This window comes from Salmo salar, chromosome ssa21 (genome assembly GCF_905237065.1).
Source record: "Salmo salar chromosome ssa21, Ssal_v3.1, whole genome shotgun sequence".
In the NCBI taxonomy this organism is placed as follows: domain Eukaryota; kingdom Metazoa; phylum Chordata; class Actinopteri; order Salmoniformes; family Salmonidae; genus Salmo; species Salmo salar.
This window is the reverse complement of record NC_059462.1, coordinates 40,747,176-40,760,442: the sequence shown is the minus strand read 5'-3', so window position 1 is coordinate 40,760,442 and position 13,267 is coordinate 40,747,176. Positions and strand designations below refer to the sequence as shown.

The 13,267-nt window shown below is 43.5% G+C and overlaps 1 protein-coding gene across 1 annotated transcript in view; it reads right to left on the bottom strand.

Moving 5' to 3' along the window:
- Nucleotides 1-8,794: 8,794 nt before the first annotated feature.
- Nucleotides 8,795-13,267, bottom strand: part of slc49a4 (solute carrier family 49 member 4) — a 70,976-nt gene continuing 66,503 nt past the window's right edge. Inside the window, exon 9 of the mRNA XM_014165388.2 lies at nt 8,795-10,985. Coding sequence (XP_014020863.1) covers nt 10,870-10,985 — 116 coding nt within the window. The 3' untranslated portion in view covers nt 8,795-10,869. The remainder of the gene's footprint in view (nt 10,986-13,267) is intronic.

Sequence of the window (13,267 nt, the reverse complement as noted above, 5' to 3'; positions counted from 1 at the left end):
CAAGATATAAAAATAACAAGGTAGCACAAAAACACACAAGATATAAAAATAACAAGGTAGAACAAAAACACACAAGATATAAAAATAACAAGGTAGCACAAAAACACACAAGATATAAAAATAACAAGGTAGCACAAAAACACACAAGATATAAAAATAACAAGGTAGAACAAAAACACACAAGATATAAAAATATGAAGAACACTATAAAGTGGGTAAGCATACAATATACAGGGTCAGTTCCAGTACCATATTTACCATGTGCAGGGATACTGACTCGATAGAGGTAGATATTTATAGGGGTAAGCTGACTAGGCATCAGGATATATGATAAACAGAGTAGCAGCAGCGTATATGATGATTGCCTGTGAGTGTGTGTGTGTAGTCAGTATAAATGTGTGAGCAAATGATGGAGTGAGTGTTTGTATGTGTGTTGGAGTGTCAGTGTGTGTAGTGTGTAGGGCCCTGTGAGCGTGCAGTTTGGAGACTGAACCCTAAGCTGGCTGTCTGCTTGCTAGTTCTTCTTAACCCTCTACAGCTAGAAATAAAAGTGTTAAAAATATTGATGAAGCTCATTTTGGCGTGGACAGGAAAAGGAGAATGTTGTTTGTCATTGACAACTCGATCCACAAAAATATATTTCACCAATATGAGTGAAATTGTTTTCCTTACAAAAATGCTAATTAAGTATGTTAAAAAGCAGCTTTCCTGTGTTGGAATGGTGTGGGTGTACCCGAACAACAGAATTGTATAGGCGCGTCATTAAAAATATGAATTGATTGGCCAGCTCATCCTCCTCATCATTGGGGCAGCAGGTAGCCAAGTGGTTAGTTAAGGTTATTATTTGTATTTATTTTTTTTGTGGTAGAATTAAGTATTTTGTTTTTCGTATCGAAATTACCCTGATTTTGGCAGGGATGGCAGCCCGAATGGGGATGCCCTCCCTGTCACTTCGGCACGGCTTTAGGATGAATAAAGCGGTGGTGGTTTTTCTTAAAGAAGAGCGTACTTCTTATAGGAATGTTTATTCAAGATACGTCGCTTTTTTTCTCCGTCAACAAGGGTAACGATTTCAAATGTACCGCCGTTTATTCCAAATGAGCTATTGGAGCGCGAGTTATTGTGCTTTGGGAAGTTTGCAAGTTCAATTAAGGTTGTCCCGTTGGGTTGCAAACACCCGGCGTTGAAACAGGTTATGTCATATCGGCGACAGGTGTTTATGTTTTTGGACTCACCGGAGCAGACTTTGGAGTTAGCGTTTAAAGTCAAGTATGACAATAGACTGTATATGGCTTATGCTAGTACGGGTAGTCAACGGTGTTTTGAGTGTGGGGATGTTGGTCATAAGTGACATGCTTGTCCGAAAAGGGAGAAGGCGGTGGTTCTCGTAACGCCTGGGCCCACTGATGTAGGGAGAGGTGGTCCTCGTAACGCCTGGGCCCACTGATGTAGGGAGAGGTGGTCCTCGTAACGCCTGGGCCCACTGATGTAGGGAGAGGTGGTCCTCGTAATGCCTGGGCCCACTGATGTAGGGAGAGGTGGTCCTCGTAACGCCTGGGCCCACTGATGTAGGGAGAGGTGGTCCTCGTAATGCCTGGGCCCACTGATGTAGGGAGAGGTGGTCCTCGTAACGCCTGGGCCCACTGATGTAGGGAGAGGTGGGCCGACAGTGGTTGAACAGCCACAAGCACCTGTTGCTGAGGAACAAGTTGTCCGTGTTGAGGGCACGGAGTTGCAACTTGTGTTAGAGGGAAATGTTATGCAGCAGAAAAATATTGTTGTAGAAGGTAAGGATGGATCTGAAGAGCCAGTTCCTCAGACTGGTGAGGAGGTGCCCAGTACGAGTGCTGGGGTACAGGAGGGAGTTCAAGTGGGGCTAGTCTCCCAGGTAGTGGAGGAGATGCCCACTATGAGTAATAGGGTACAGGAGGGGGTTCATGTGGAGCTAGGCTCCCAGGTAGTGGAGGAGATGCCCACTACGAGTAATAGGGTTCAGGAGGGGGTTGATGTGGAGCTCCCAGGTAGTGGAGGAGATGCCCACTACGAGTAATAGGGTTCAAGTGGGGCTAGTCTCCCAGGTAGTGGAGGAGATGCCTGGTACGAGTGATGGGGTGCAAGTGGGGAGTGTTGAGAGGGATGTGGTAGAGAGGAGTCAGTGGTCTGGGGCCTCAGTTGAGGAGGAGCAGGAGAAGGATATGGATATCTCTTTTGATATGATAGCAGCTGGTGAGGACTCAATTTATGATCTAGAGGAGGTAAATCGGTTCCTGGATCAGACTTTTGGGAAATCTGTCAAATTGGCAGATTATTTTGATGTTGATAAGTTTGTGAGGTCAGCTGTGATGTTACAGAAGACGGTGGGGTTAGACCAGTTAAGTGAGAAGAAGCGGTTTTGCTTGAGGACATTTGTTACTGCTGTTGCAGCAGCAAAAGGTGGTGGGAAACGTGGTCAGGTTAAGAGAAAATTTAAACAATGATGATGACCATGCCTCATAGGGTGTTTTTTTCTCTTTGTCTGGTTTCTCTGTGGTTTCTTCTGCTTTTCCTTTCTCTTTTCTCTATGGAGGTACTAAGAGTAGGTTCTCTCAATATTAATGGTGGAAGGGACAGTAATAAGAGGGCTTGGGTATTAGAAGTAATAAAACAGAAAAGGCTTAATGTAGTTTTTCTACAGGAGACACATAGTGATGAGGAATATGAGGTTGACTGGGGTATGTGGTGGGAGGGGCAGCATATACTCAGTCATGGTATTAATTTCAGTGCTGGGGTGGCAATTTTGTTGACTGTGGTATCTACAACAGAGATTGTCAAGGGTTGGGTTTTATTGGTCAAGGTGGATGTTATGGGTTTAAAAAAAAAAATGTTTATGTTTATGCTCCTAATGAGGGAACGGAGGGTATTGTTGGTTTTGATAAAAATAAAGGAAACCTTAAGACAGTGTGACCAAGAGGGGTGTATGGTTTTAGGGGGGGACTGGAACTGTACAGTGGATTTTACTGTTGATCACACTGCTGAAGAACCTCACCTGCGGTCAGCCACTTGCCTGTCTGGTCTATTAACTGAGTTTGAGCTTTCTGATGTGTGGAGAGTCAGGAATACAAAAGTTAGGCAGTACACATGGCTAAAAGTTAATGAAGGTCGTGTCAGTGCAGCAAGGTTAGACAGGTTGTATGTATCTGAGCAATACTGTAGTAGGGTTGGAAGGTTAGACAGGTTGTATGTATCTGATCACTACTGTAGTAGGGTTGGAAGGTTAGACAGGTGGTATGTATCTGATCACTACTGTAGTAGGGTTGGAAGGTGAGACAGGTTGTATGTATCTGATCTCTACTGTAGTAGGGTTGGAAGGTGAGACAGGTTGTATGTATCTGATCTCTACTGTAGTAGGGTTGGAAGATTAGACAGGTTGTATGTATCTGATCTCTACTGTAGTAGGGTTGGAAGGTTAGACAGGTGGTATGTATCTGATCACTACTGTAGTAGGGTTGGAAGATTAGACAGGTTGTATGTATCTGATCTGTACTGTAGTAGGGTTGGAAGGTGAGACAGGTTGTATGTATCTGATCTCTACTGTAGTAGGGTTGGAAGGTTAGACAGGTTGTATGTATCTGATCTGTACTGTAGTAGGGTTGGAAGGTTAGACAGGTTGTATGTATCTGATCTCTACTGTAGTAGGGTTGGAAGGTTAGACAGGTTGTATGTATCTGATCTCTACTGTAGTAGGGTTGGAAGGTTAGACAGGTTGTATGTATCTGATCACTACTGTAGCAGGGTTGGAAGGTTAGACAGGTTGTATGTATCTGATCACTACTGTAGTAGGGTTGGAAGGTTAGACAGGTTGTATGTATCTGATCACTACTGTAGTAGGGTTGGAAGGTTAGACAGGTTGTATGTATCTGATCACTACTGTAGCAGGGTTGGAAGGTTAGACAGGTTGTATGTATCTGATCACTACTGTAGTAGGGTTGGAACGTTAGACAGGTTGTATGTATCTGATCACTACTGTAGTAGTAGCCTTCCCTGTAGCTCAGTTGGTAGAGCATGGTGTTTGCAACACCAGGGTTGTGGGTTCGATTCCCACGGGGGGCCAGCACAGAAAAAAAAAAAAATGTATGAGTTGTATGAAATGTATGCATTCACTACTGTAAGTTGCTCTGGATAAGAGCGTCTGCTAAATGACTAAAAATGTAAAAAATGTCAAATGTAGTAGGGTTGGAAGGTTAGACAGTTTGTATGTATCTGATCACTACTGTAGTAGGGTTGGAAGGTTAGACAGGTTGTATGTATCTGATCACTACTGTAGTAGGGTTGGAAGGTGTGATATTACTCCTGTGGGTTTTTCTGATCACCATAATGTGTCTGTTGATATTCACTTGTTCTGTCCATGAAGGTCATCATCTTACTGGTATTTTAATGTTAAATTGTTACATGATGTCATGGTTTGTGAAAGGTTTTTGTTGTTTTGGGAAAAATGGAGGGTTACAAAAGGGAATTTTGAGTCCTTGAGACAATGGTGGGAGGTTGTCAGCTCAGGTTGTCAGCTCAGGGATTCAATCTTGCAACCTTTCAGTTACTAGTCCAACACTCTAACCACTAGGCTACCTGCCACCCCAATTTCTAGTGTTGATTCAAGAGTTAAATTAACGTGGTAAAGTGTTATATGAACACAGTGTTGTATAACAACCCCAGTGTTGGTGTTAATTAATAAACAGAGTTGAACCAAAACCACACCCATCATTATCATATTTCCCAGAATGCTCTAGGTAGATTATGTTTTTGCATGATTGATTCATTCATCGTATGCTACTCAAATATAAATAACAGGTCAATGTATGTATTTTTTCCTAAATTCATTGCAGTTATAAATGTTCAACAAGTTAAAACTCAATCCATCATTAATTAAAAAATCCAAATAATAAACAATTCAAAATGATAAATAATCCATTTAAATTAGGCAAACCAAACGGTCATCCAACCAAACAAAAAAACAACAAAGCAAAAGCAATCAATCAATCAAAAAAATGGAGCTGAAAAATCTGTCAGTCCATTCAGTCTCTTAGTCCATCCACAATGTGTCTCTGTCTTTGTGTTGACGGAGGGGAAGGGGTTGGGTCTGGGTTGACAGTTGCTGAAAGGAATTGGCAGCTGTGGTTGGTCTGTGCTGTGTCCAGTGTTTGTGCTGGTGTTGTGGTTTGGACCAGGAAAACCAGGGTTGGTACTGGTGTTGGGACCGGGGCTGGAGGCCAAGAATTGGTGCTGGGTCTGGTGCTGTGGACCAAAAAAACAAACCAGTAACTGGGGTTGATGCAGGTGCTGGGTCGGGATCTGGGTCTGTAGAGCGCAGGAAAGACAACCTGAGGAGCAAGCAGACACACAAGGGAGCCCTGGACCCAGAGGTCAAAGGTGGTACTTCCTTGTGGCCTGTTCGCTCCTGGTGAAGGTATGATATTTGGTCCCTCCTCCGCATCTCTTCTGGTGGTCTGGTGCTGGGACTGGCCAAAGGGATCTGGATTGGTGCTGGGACTGGTGCTAGATCTGCAGAGGGGAGGATGGACAACCTGAGGAGCAAGCAGACACACAAGGGAGACCCAGGGGCCAAATGTTGCACTCTCCTGTGGTCCGCTCGCTTCGGGTGAAGGTCTGGTTTTTGGTCCCTCCCTGCCTCTTCCGGTGTTCTGGTACTGGAACTGGGTCTGGTGATGGAACCGGGACTGGTGGAAGGACAACCTGAGTAGCGAGCAAACACACCTGGAAGCACAAGACCCAGAGGTCAGTGATGGTACTTCCCTGTGGCCTGCTAGCTCAAACGTAAATAAAATACATTCTGTTACTTGGACTTATTTCACCCGTTACTGAAATGGTTGGTCCAGTTTAGATGTTTAACTTAGTTTTCCCAACCCTGGCCGTCCTTCTGAATGCAGGATGCAGGTGAATAAACATTCTTAACGTTTAATATCCTCAGTCTGGCTGGATTCTGAGAGGAATTACAATTTACATTTAAGTCATTTAGCAGACGCTCTTATCCAGAGCGACTTACAAATTGGTGCATTCACCTTATGATATCCACATCACTTTGCAAGCCAACATAATATGACTTGTAGGCCTGATGTGGCCACTGTATTAAGGGAAAACTACATGCATTGTATTGTCTTAACTATATTTGCTGACATCCTACAATACCTTTTTTTTTACCAGTAGATTAGCTATCTAGCTATATAACCCACACCCCTCTGTAAACACACTTTCTACAATGTTGGTTACAAGGTCATACTTATTTAAATTAGGTAAGAGAATATCAGATTGGTGTATTAAAATTAGTGTTAAGGGGATGTCACCCTATCCCCTTAATAATCCCAACTCCTGAATCCAAGTGTTTGACATGGGGAAGGGGACCAGTAACTATGATCAAACTTTATCAATGTAGAATCATAATTTTTTACTTTGATCTGGTTTCATCAAAATATCATCACATTTCATGAAAAACATGATTTTGACTTTTAAACAAGACTAAAAATGAATGAATGCAGCAATCATGTCTCTGTCACTAGCAAACACAGTCATGGTTGTTACTGGCAACTCAAAAATTCACTCAAAGCACCCTGGGCAATATGCAAATAAGGCTTAAAAGCCTATAGCAGTGTTTCCCAACCCTGGTCCTCCAGTACCCCCAACAGTACACATTTTATTGTAACCCTGGACAAGCACAACTGATTCAATTTGTCAACTAATCATCAAGCCCTCAATAAGCTGAGTGTGTTTGTCCACGGGTACAATGAAAATGTGTTCTGTTGGGGGTACTGGTGGACCAGGGTTGGGAAACACAGTCCTATAGCAGGGCTATTCAATTCCGGTCCTGGAGGGCCGAAACATTTCTGGTTTTGGATTTTTGTATGGTCTTTCAAAGAACCATCCCTCTTATGGTTCTTCAGGGACGCTAAAATGGCCCCCCTATGGCATCGCTCTCAAGAACCTTATTTGGTTCCAACTAGCATCTTTGATTTTAAGAGTGTGGTGTGTGTGTGCATTTGTGCATGCGTACACCTCTAAGTCACTCATGATGGATATTCCACCTAGGATCCAGCTGTAATGCAGCTCATAGTTTCAGCCCCTAAACCCATCCCTCCTAATCAACACTACAGCCCAGTAATACAGTATGTATAAGATAAGACAATTTAAAAAAGGAACCATTTGAAAGTGCAGACAGTTTTTCATAATCCAGGGTTTTCAGTTAGGACACATAGCAAAGGAAGTCCCAAGAAGACTGAGGCACAGGAGACTTGCCTGCCAAGAATGGAGGGAAGCAAAGCGGTCTTCTTCATAAAACCTGGGAAAAAACAACCAATTTAAAAGGAACCCAGCATGGAGATGTAAAGGGTGGCAGTTGGAATGGAAAAGATAAAAATGTCACCTGGAGAGACAGGGAGGCCTATTTTCTACCAGCATCCATTCAGTCTCATAGTCTACGACAGACAGCGGAACAACAACGACGGAAACAAAAGACAGACAGAGAGAACAAAGCCAAACAGAAAATCACTAAATTGCTTGTCAGAAAATGAAAACTATTGTTTCCAACAGGCTGCTCTGTTCCCAAGAGACCTGCCGTCAATGACAAAGACAAATGTGTGTGTCAAAGACAAGTCTATCTGTGGTGGCGAAGGCTGGATTCATAACAAGTGGAAGAAATTGTTGACTGCTTTTGAAAGCAGTTAAACAGGCCAATTGTTGTTTTGTTATCCTGAACAATTGAAAGTGTATGTATCATTGCCTATCACTCTCTGACAAGAAAACATGGTGGCTCTATTTTTATCAACTTTCCACTTAGAAGTAAGTAGAGTTAGGGCTCTATTCAATCTGTCAAGATGAAGCGTTACAGATTCTGTGATAGAAATGTAAAGGTGATTTCCGAATGAGCCGACATGTTTACCGTGAATGAGCCGACATGTTTACCGTGAATGAGCCGACATGTTTACCGTGAATGAGCCGACATGTTTACCGTGAATGAGCCGACATGTTTACCGTGAATGCAGTCTCCGCTAAAGCAGGGAACATCGTCTTTAAATGTAAATGAACTTCTGCAATGCGGATTGAATAGAGCCCTTAAGTGCACTGCTTCTGAGCCAACTACACTACACTACAGTAGAAGACTAGTCTTGCTCTCTGCACTGTTGCAATGAACTGCAATCCAACTACCCTGAAAGCGAAATACTTGTGCATATGACTGACAGAGCAGGGTTTCCCAAACTCTCTATCCCCGACCGGTGAACGTTTTGGTTTTTGGACGAATGCTGGAGTACTATTACATTCCAGTTCATCCCCTGGGTCATGAACGTTGTGTATGCCGTGTTCGGATCCAGGCTAAGGCACACCCAAACAAATGCTTATCCAAACCATGAGACTAGTGCTTGTCCGGGCCACAACAAAAACATTTACTGAGGTACTGGACATGGGAAACACTGTTCTAGGGGGTATAGGGGTCTTTATGGACTTTACAACACTGAGGTAATGTATGTTGATTTGTTTCATTAACTGGAAATGGGAGCTAACATTTCCTGGTAGGAAAAGTGAAATGTCCTCAGAGCACTGGACTGTGCTTTACACACAGTAGATACAGGGATATGTGTGAGAATGTTACAGCCCTGCCAGAACAACCGAATAACATAGCATGTATGTTCCTCCATAACTACAGTATTGAGAAATATTATCCTGTAGTTTTTTTTTGTTTTTTTACTTTCAAAACATCCAGGTCTACAGTTAGTTGTGAAACTGAAAATGAAGGGGAGGAGACGAGTGGATATATTTTTTCAAAATGTATTTTTAATAAGGTGCTTAAAATCTCACATACATTAGTTTTTGGTTTCACAGAACAAGGATAAGAACATCTATACCCCCAACCCAGGAACTCATGATTAGCAGTGTAATGTAAACGTGTTTCACTACTGTACACATACAAACTACATCATCGACACAGTGTGGGTGGGGACAGAATGCACAGATCACAGGTAATTAAGGCAACATGTCACAAGGTATTGAAGGTAAAGAGCATAGAGATAAAACAAAGTGTTCTATCACTATGGTAACAAGAAAAATAACCCTTCTCTACACAGAGTGTAAAACAAGGAGTAAAGGAAAGGCAAGCTTTTTAGGACATACATTATACCCCGAAGAAAACAGAACTTTTTCCACAGACAGTGCCGTACAGCTGAGTGACTGGGAACTGACAACCCCTTGTACATAGGTTGTCAGTTCCCAGTTGCACCTTGCGGATGAGTGATTAGGTGACAAGGTCAGGGGGTGTGCTAGACCTGTCACTCCACACTCTGTGCCGAGTTTGTTCCGTGTTATTCCTGTCTTTTCTGTTGGATGTCAGTTTTCTGAGCGTCTGTTAAGCGTCTGTTTTGTCTTTGGTGGGAAGCATCACCACCAACTCCATGCATGCCAGGGAAAGAGCTGCTAACAGAACCACTCCCTATTTTGTCAGTGTCCTCAGCACAGCGCTCCCTGCTGGTGAACGTTGTGCATTACATGTAGGCCAGCTTCCTGGTTATGTTATGTGGCTCCATTACCACATTTCCATACAGAATCAGCCACGTCTCAGCTGGGCAACAGAAAGCAGTATTCCCATATTTCATTATAGAGTCTCTGTATTTGTCTCTGTTACTGTTATCAAGTGTGTTAGTGTTCTGATCCCTCAATAAATAAATATCTGGAATAATAACAGACATGTCTACTGAGGAATATATATTAAAATAAAATGCATTGCCTAGTTGAAATTTGAAAAAATCTCCCACATATTATAACAAACTAAGAAAATAATATTTGAGAACAACTTCTAAAATGTCTGCATAATAACCAACTCGGAAACAAAATGGCTGACTCCTGTAGTCAGTTTCTTTAACAAAGCTGAAAGGTCACAATGGGGAAACTGCTACTTCCTACTTCCTCATTATCAACTGCTAATGAAAACGGATCGTCTCATTATACCATGAGACCTGCACAGCAGAGCCTTGAAATACAGAGAGTTCCGACTTATCATGCCGAGAGAGACACTCAATGGGGCTCATTCAATCACGGCCCACGACACTGGCAGGGACCAATCAATTCAATAGGGAGATTTAAAAAATATAGAAATGCAGGAGGGGAGGAAGGGTTTGTCATTATCAGTCTTGCATAATATTCCTTTAGAGAGAGGGTGGGGTTTAAAAAAGGGAGATCATATGTCACTATTAAACGACAGGTACACAGGTCATTTGCAGAACAGCTCAGTTTGACAGTTTCCCCCCTGCCATTCATAACCAGCAATTATGAGTGACACTAAAACTCTATGCGGTCCCTTGTTAGAATAGACGGGCATGGTGGGGCCTGTTGATTGGCTGCTAGAGCTCCTCAGCCAATCAGGCCTCTCCTTCCTGATTAAAACCAGAGAACAGCCAGGTCACCTGCCACAGAGTGCCTCTTTAGACATTACTTCTGTAAACAACAACAGTCCCTCATCATGCCATGACCGGGTAAAAAAAACAACGGTTCAACTGTAATTTGAACTTCACACTATGAAAAAGACGATGCTGCATCTGAGGACCAGGCCAGCAGGCCAAACAGTCCCTTACAGTTAACATTAAGGACTAACTGTCTGAGGCCCTTGGCTCTTCAGCTCTTCTCATTGGCTACATGAAAATCACAATGCCTCAACGACCTCCGTTATATAACACATTTACAACTACAGTTAGTTAAAATTAATAAAGGGTAAAAAAAAGAGCGCTAGGTTGGACTTCCTATAATCGCTTATTTCTTCTTCTCTTCTTTGTGCAATGTTTTTTAGCACTGTTCCAGTCTTTGTTTCCCTCTTGGTTCAGTTTTTTTGTGTGTTGTCTGTCAGACTGAGACAAAGACGTCGAGGTAGAGGCGGTCGTAAGATTCCCTGAAGAAGAGGATGAGGACCAGGCTGAAGGCACAGGAGCCCGTCAGACACCAGTTCAGCCACGACAACTCTGAGGAGACGGGGAGAAGAGAAGAGGGGGAAAAGGAACATTATTTGTTGGTAAATCTTTGTTGAAGGTCACTCATCTGTATCTCTCTACACACTGCTGGCAAGTCATCATCGGTACACTATTGTTCATCAACATCAAAATGGACTTTATAACAGATGTCAAGAACAACCAATCACTTAGTTCAAGTATTGACTTCGTTACTGTGTATAAACCGATGCCAGAAACCAATGACACACAATAGTATAATGTGATGAAGTTATTTATGCCCATTACCTCAGAACAAGCCCTAATCACACAATATAACCTAGAGTGTGAATGATTTAGGAATTAGCTGAACTAAATAATGTAAGTTATGTAAGTAATAGCACATTTTCCTCTTCAGCATTGACCTAAACTTGAACCTCAAAGAGTTTCTTTTCCCCCCCCTGTTTTCCTGTTCAAGCTCAGGTGGCCCTCAGCAGACCTGTAATGAAGAGGTTATGGAAGGCCAGGTGGAGAGTGCATATATCTTGACTCGCACATTACTTCCTGTTACTGCCCCAGGAAAACAATCGATAGGTCTCCCACTCAGATATAGTTAGCTGCACAATACTAGGCATTCCCTCTAACATGATGTAGAGGTGTGGGTGAGAGAGAAAGAGAGGGATTGGGGTGCCCAGCATCCCCATCACTAAGAGGGGAACCACACGGCCTGATAAGGGAGAAGATGAAAGGCCTCCAGCAGCTAGATAGCCCTGATAAAGGACCAGCAGGAACCAGCAATACTAAATATAGAGAAATTAGATCAAAACACACTGACCCCTGGGGACTAAATGTTTATTTTTATCAAACCTTTATTTAACTAGGCAAGTCAGTTAAGAACAAATTCTTATTTACAATGATGGCCTACTGGGGAACAGTGGGTTAACTGCATAGTTCAGGGGCAGAACGACAGGTTTTTACCTTGTCAGCTCGGGGATTCGATCCAGCAACCTTTCAATTACTGGCCCAACGCTCTAACCACTAGGTTACCTGCCGCCCCGACTAAGCAGAGCATGCATCTTAACTCCCCCTGCAGAGCATTTCAATTTCAGAAGGCCGGTCCAATAATGCAGTTGATCAATTGCCCCTGAAGTGAGAGGCTCAATCAAAGGGTAAAAAGTGAGAATCAGGCTAGGTCAGCTGTTTGGCCTGTTTGGGTAAATTCTATGATTTGGCCCTCCACCAAATCTCTGAGTGAGTCAGCCAGGAAGGATCCAGCACTCCACCAGGATAAGGTGAAGGAGACATGGGTGCATCACACACAGGATAAACAAAGCTGTCATTTTCTGGCTTATTCTTTCACATATGGTGGCTGCCTACACCTACAGGGGTACCCAGAGAACATTCAGAGCACCAGAGGGGGAGGGGACATAGGGCTGAGTTAGAGAGGAGGAGGCTCCTCCTTGGGATAAGGGGAAGAACACTTTTTCTTGCTTATTATTTCATTTATTGTGTCTCCACTACCGGGAAAAATAACATTGGAGCCTCTTCCTAAAGCAAAGAGAGAGAGAACATCTGTGGGTCCAGAGCTCAGTAGAGAGAGAGAGAGAGAGAGCATCTGTGGGTCCAGAACTCAGTGGACACAGAGAGAGAGAACATCTGTGGGTCCAGAGCTCAGTGGACACAGAGAGAGAGAACATCTGTGGGTCCAGAGCTCAGTGGACACAGAGAGAGAGAACATCTGTGGGTCCAGAGCTCAGTGGACAGAGAGAGAGAGAACATCTGTGGGTCCAGAGCTCAGTGGACAGAGAGAGAGAACATCTGTGGGTCCAGAGCTCAGTGTACAGAGGGAGAGAGAACATCTGTGGGTCCAGAGCTCAGTGGACAGAGAGAGAGAGAACATCTGTGGGTCCAGAGCTCAGTGGACAGAGAGAGAGAGAACATCTGTGGGTCCAGAGCTCAGTGGACAGAGAGAGAGAGAACATCTGTGGGTCCAGAGCTCAGTGGACAGAGAGAGAGAACATCTGTGGGTCCAGAGCTCAGTGGACAGAGGGAGAGAGAACATCTGTGGGTCCAGAGCTCAGTGGACAGAGAGAGAGAGAACATCTGTGGGTCCAGAGCTCAGTAGACAGAGAGAGCTAAGAGAAGTGATGAGGTGGAAGATGTTTCATCCTGAAGTAGCACAATCATTAATCAGGTTAGCTCAGTAACCTGTTGCCTGGTGGTGTAGGAAGTTAAGGGAGTTGTGTTTATCTGACAGCTCTGTCTCCACAGCCTGCCTGCCCCAGACTCATCCATTTAGATGAAGACAGAGAGGGAAG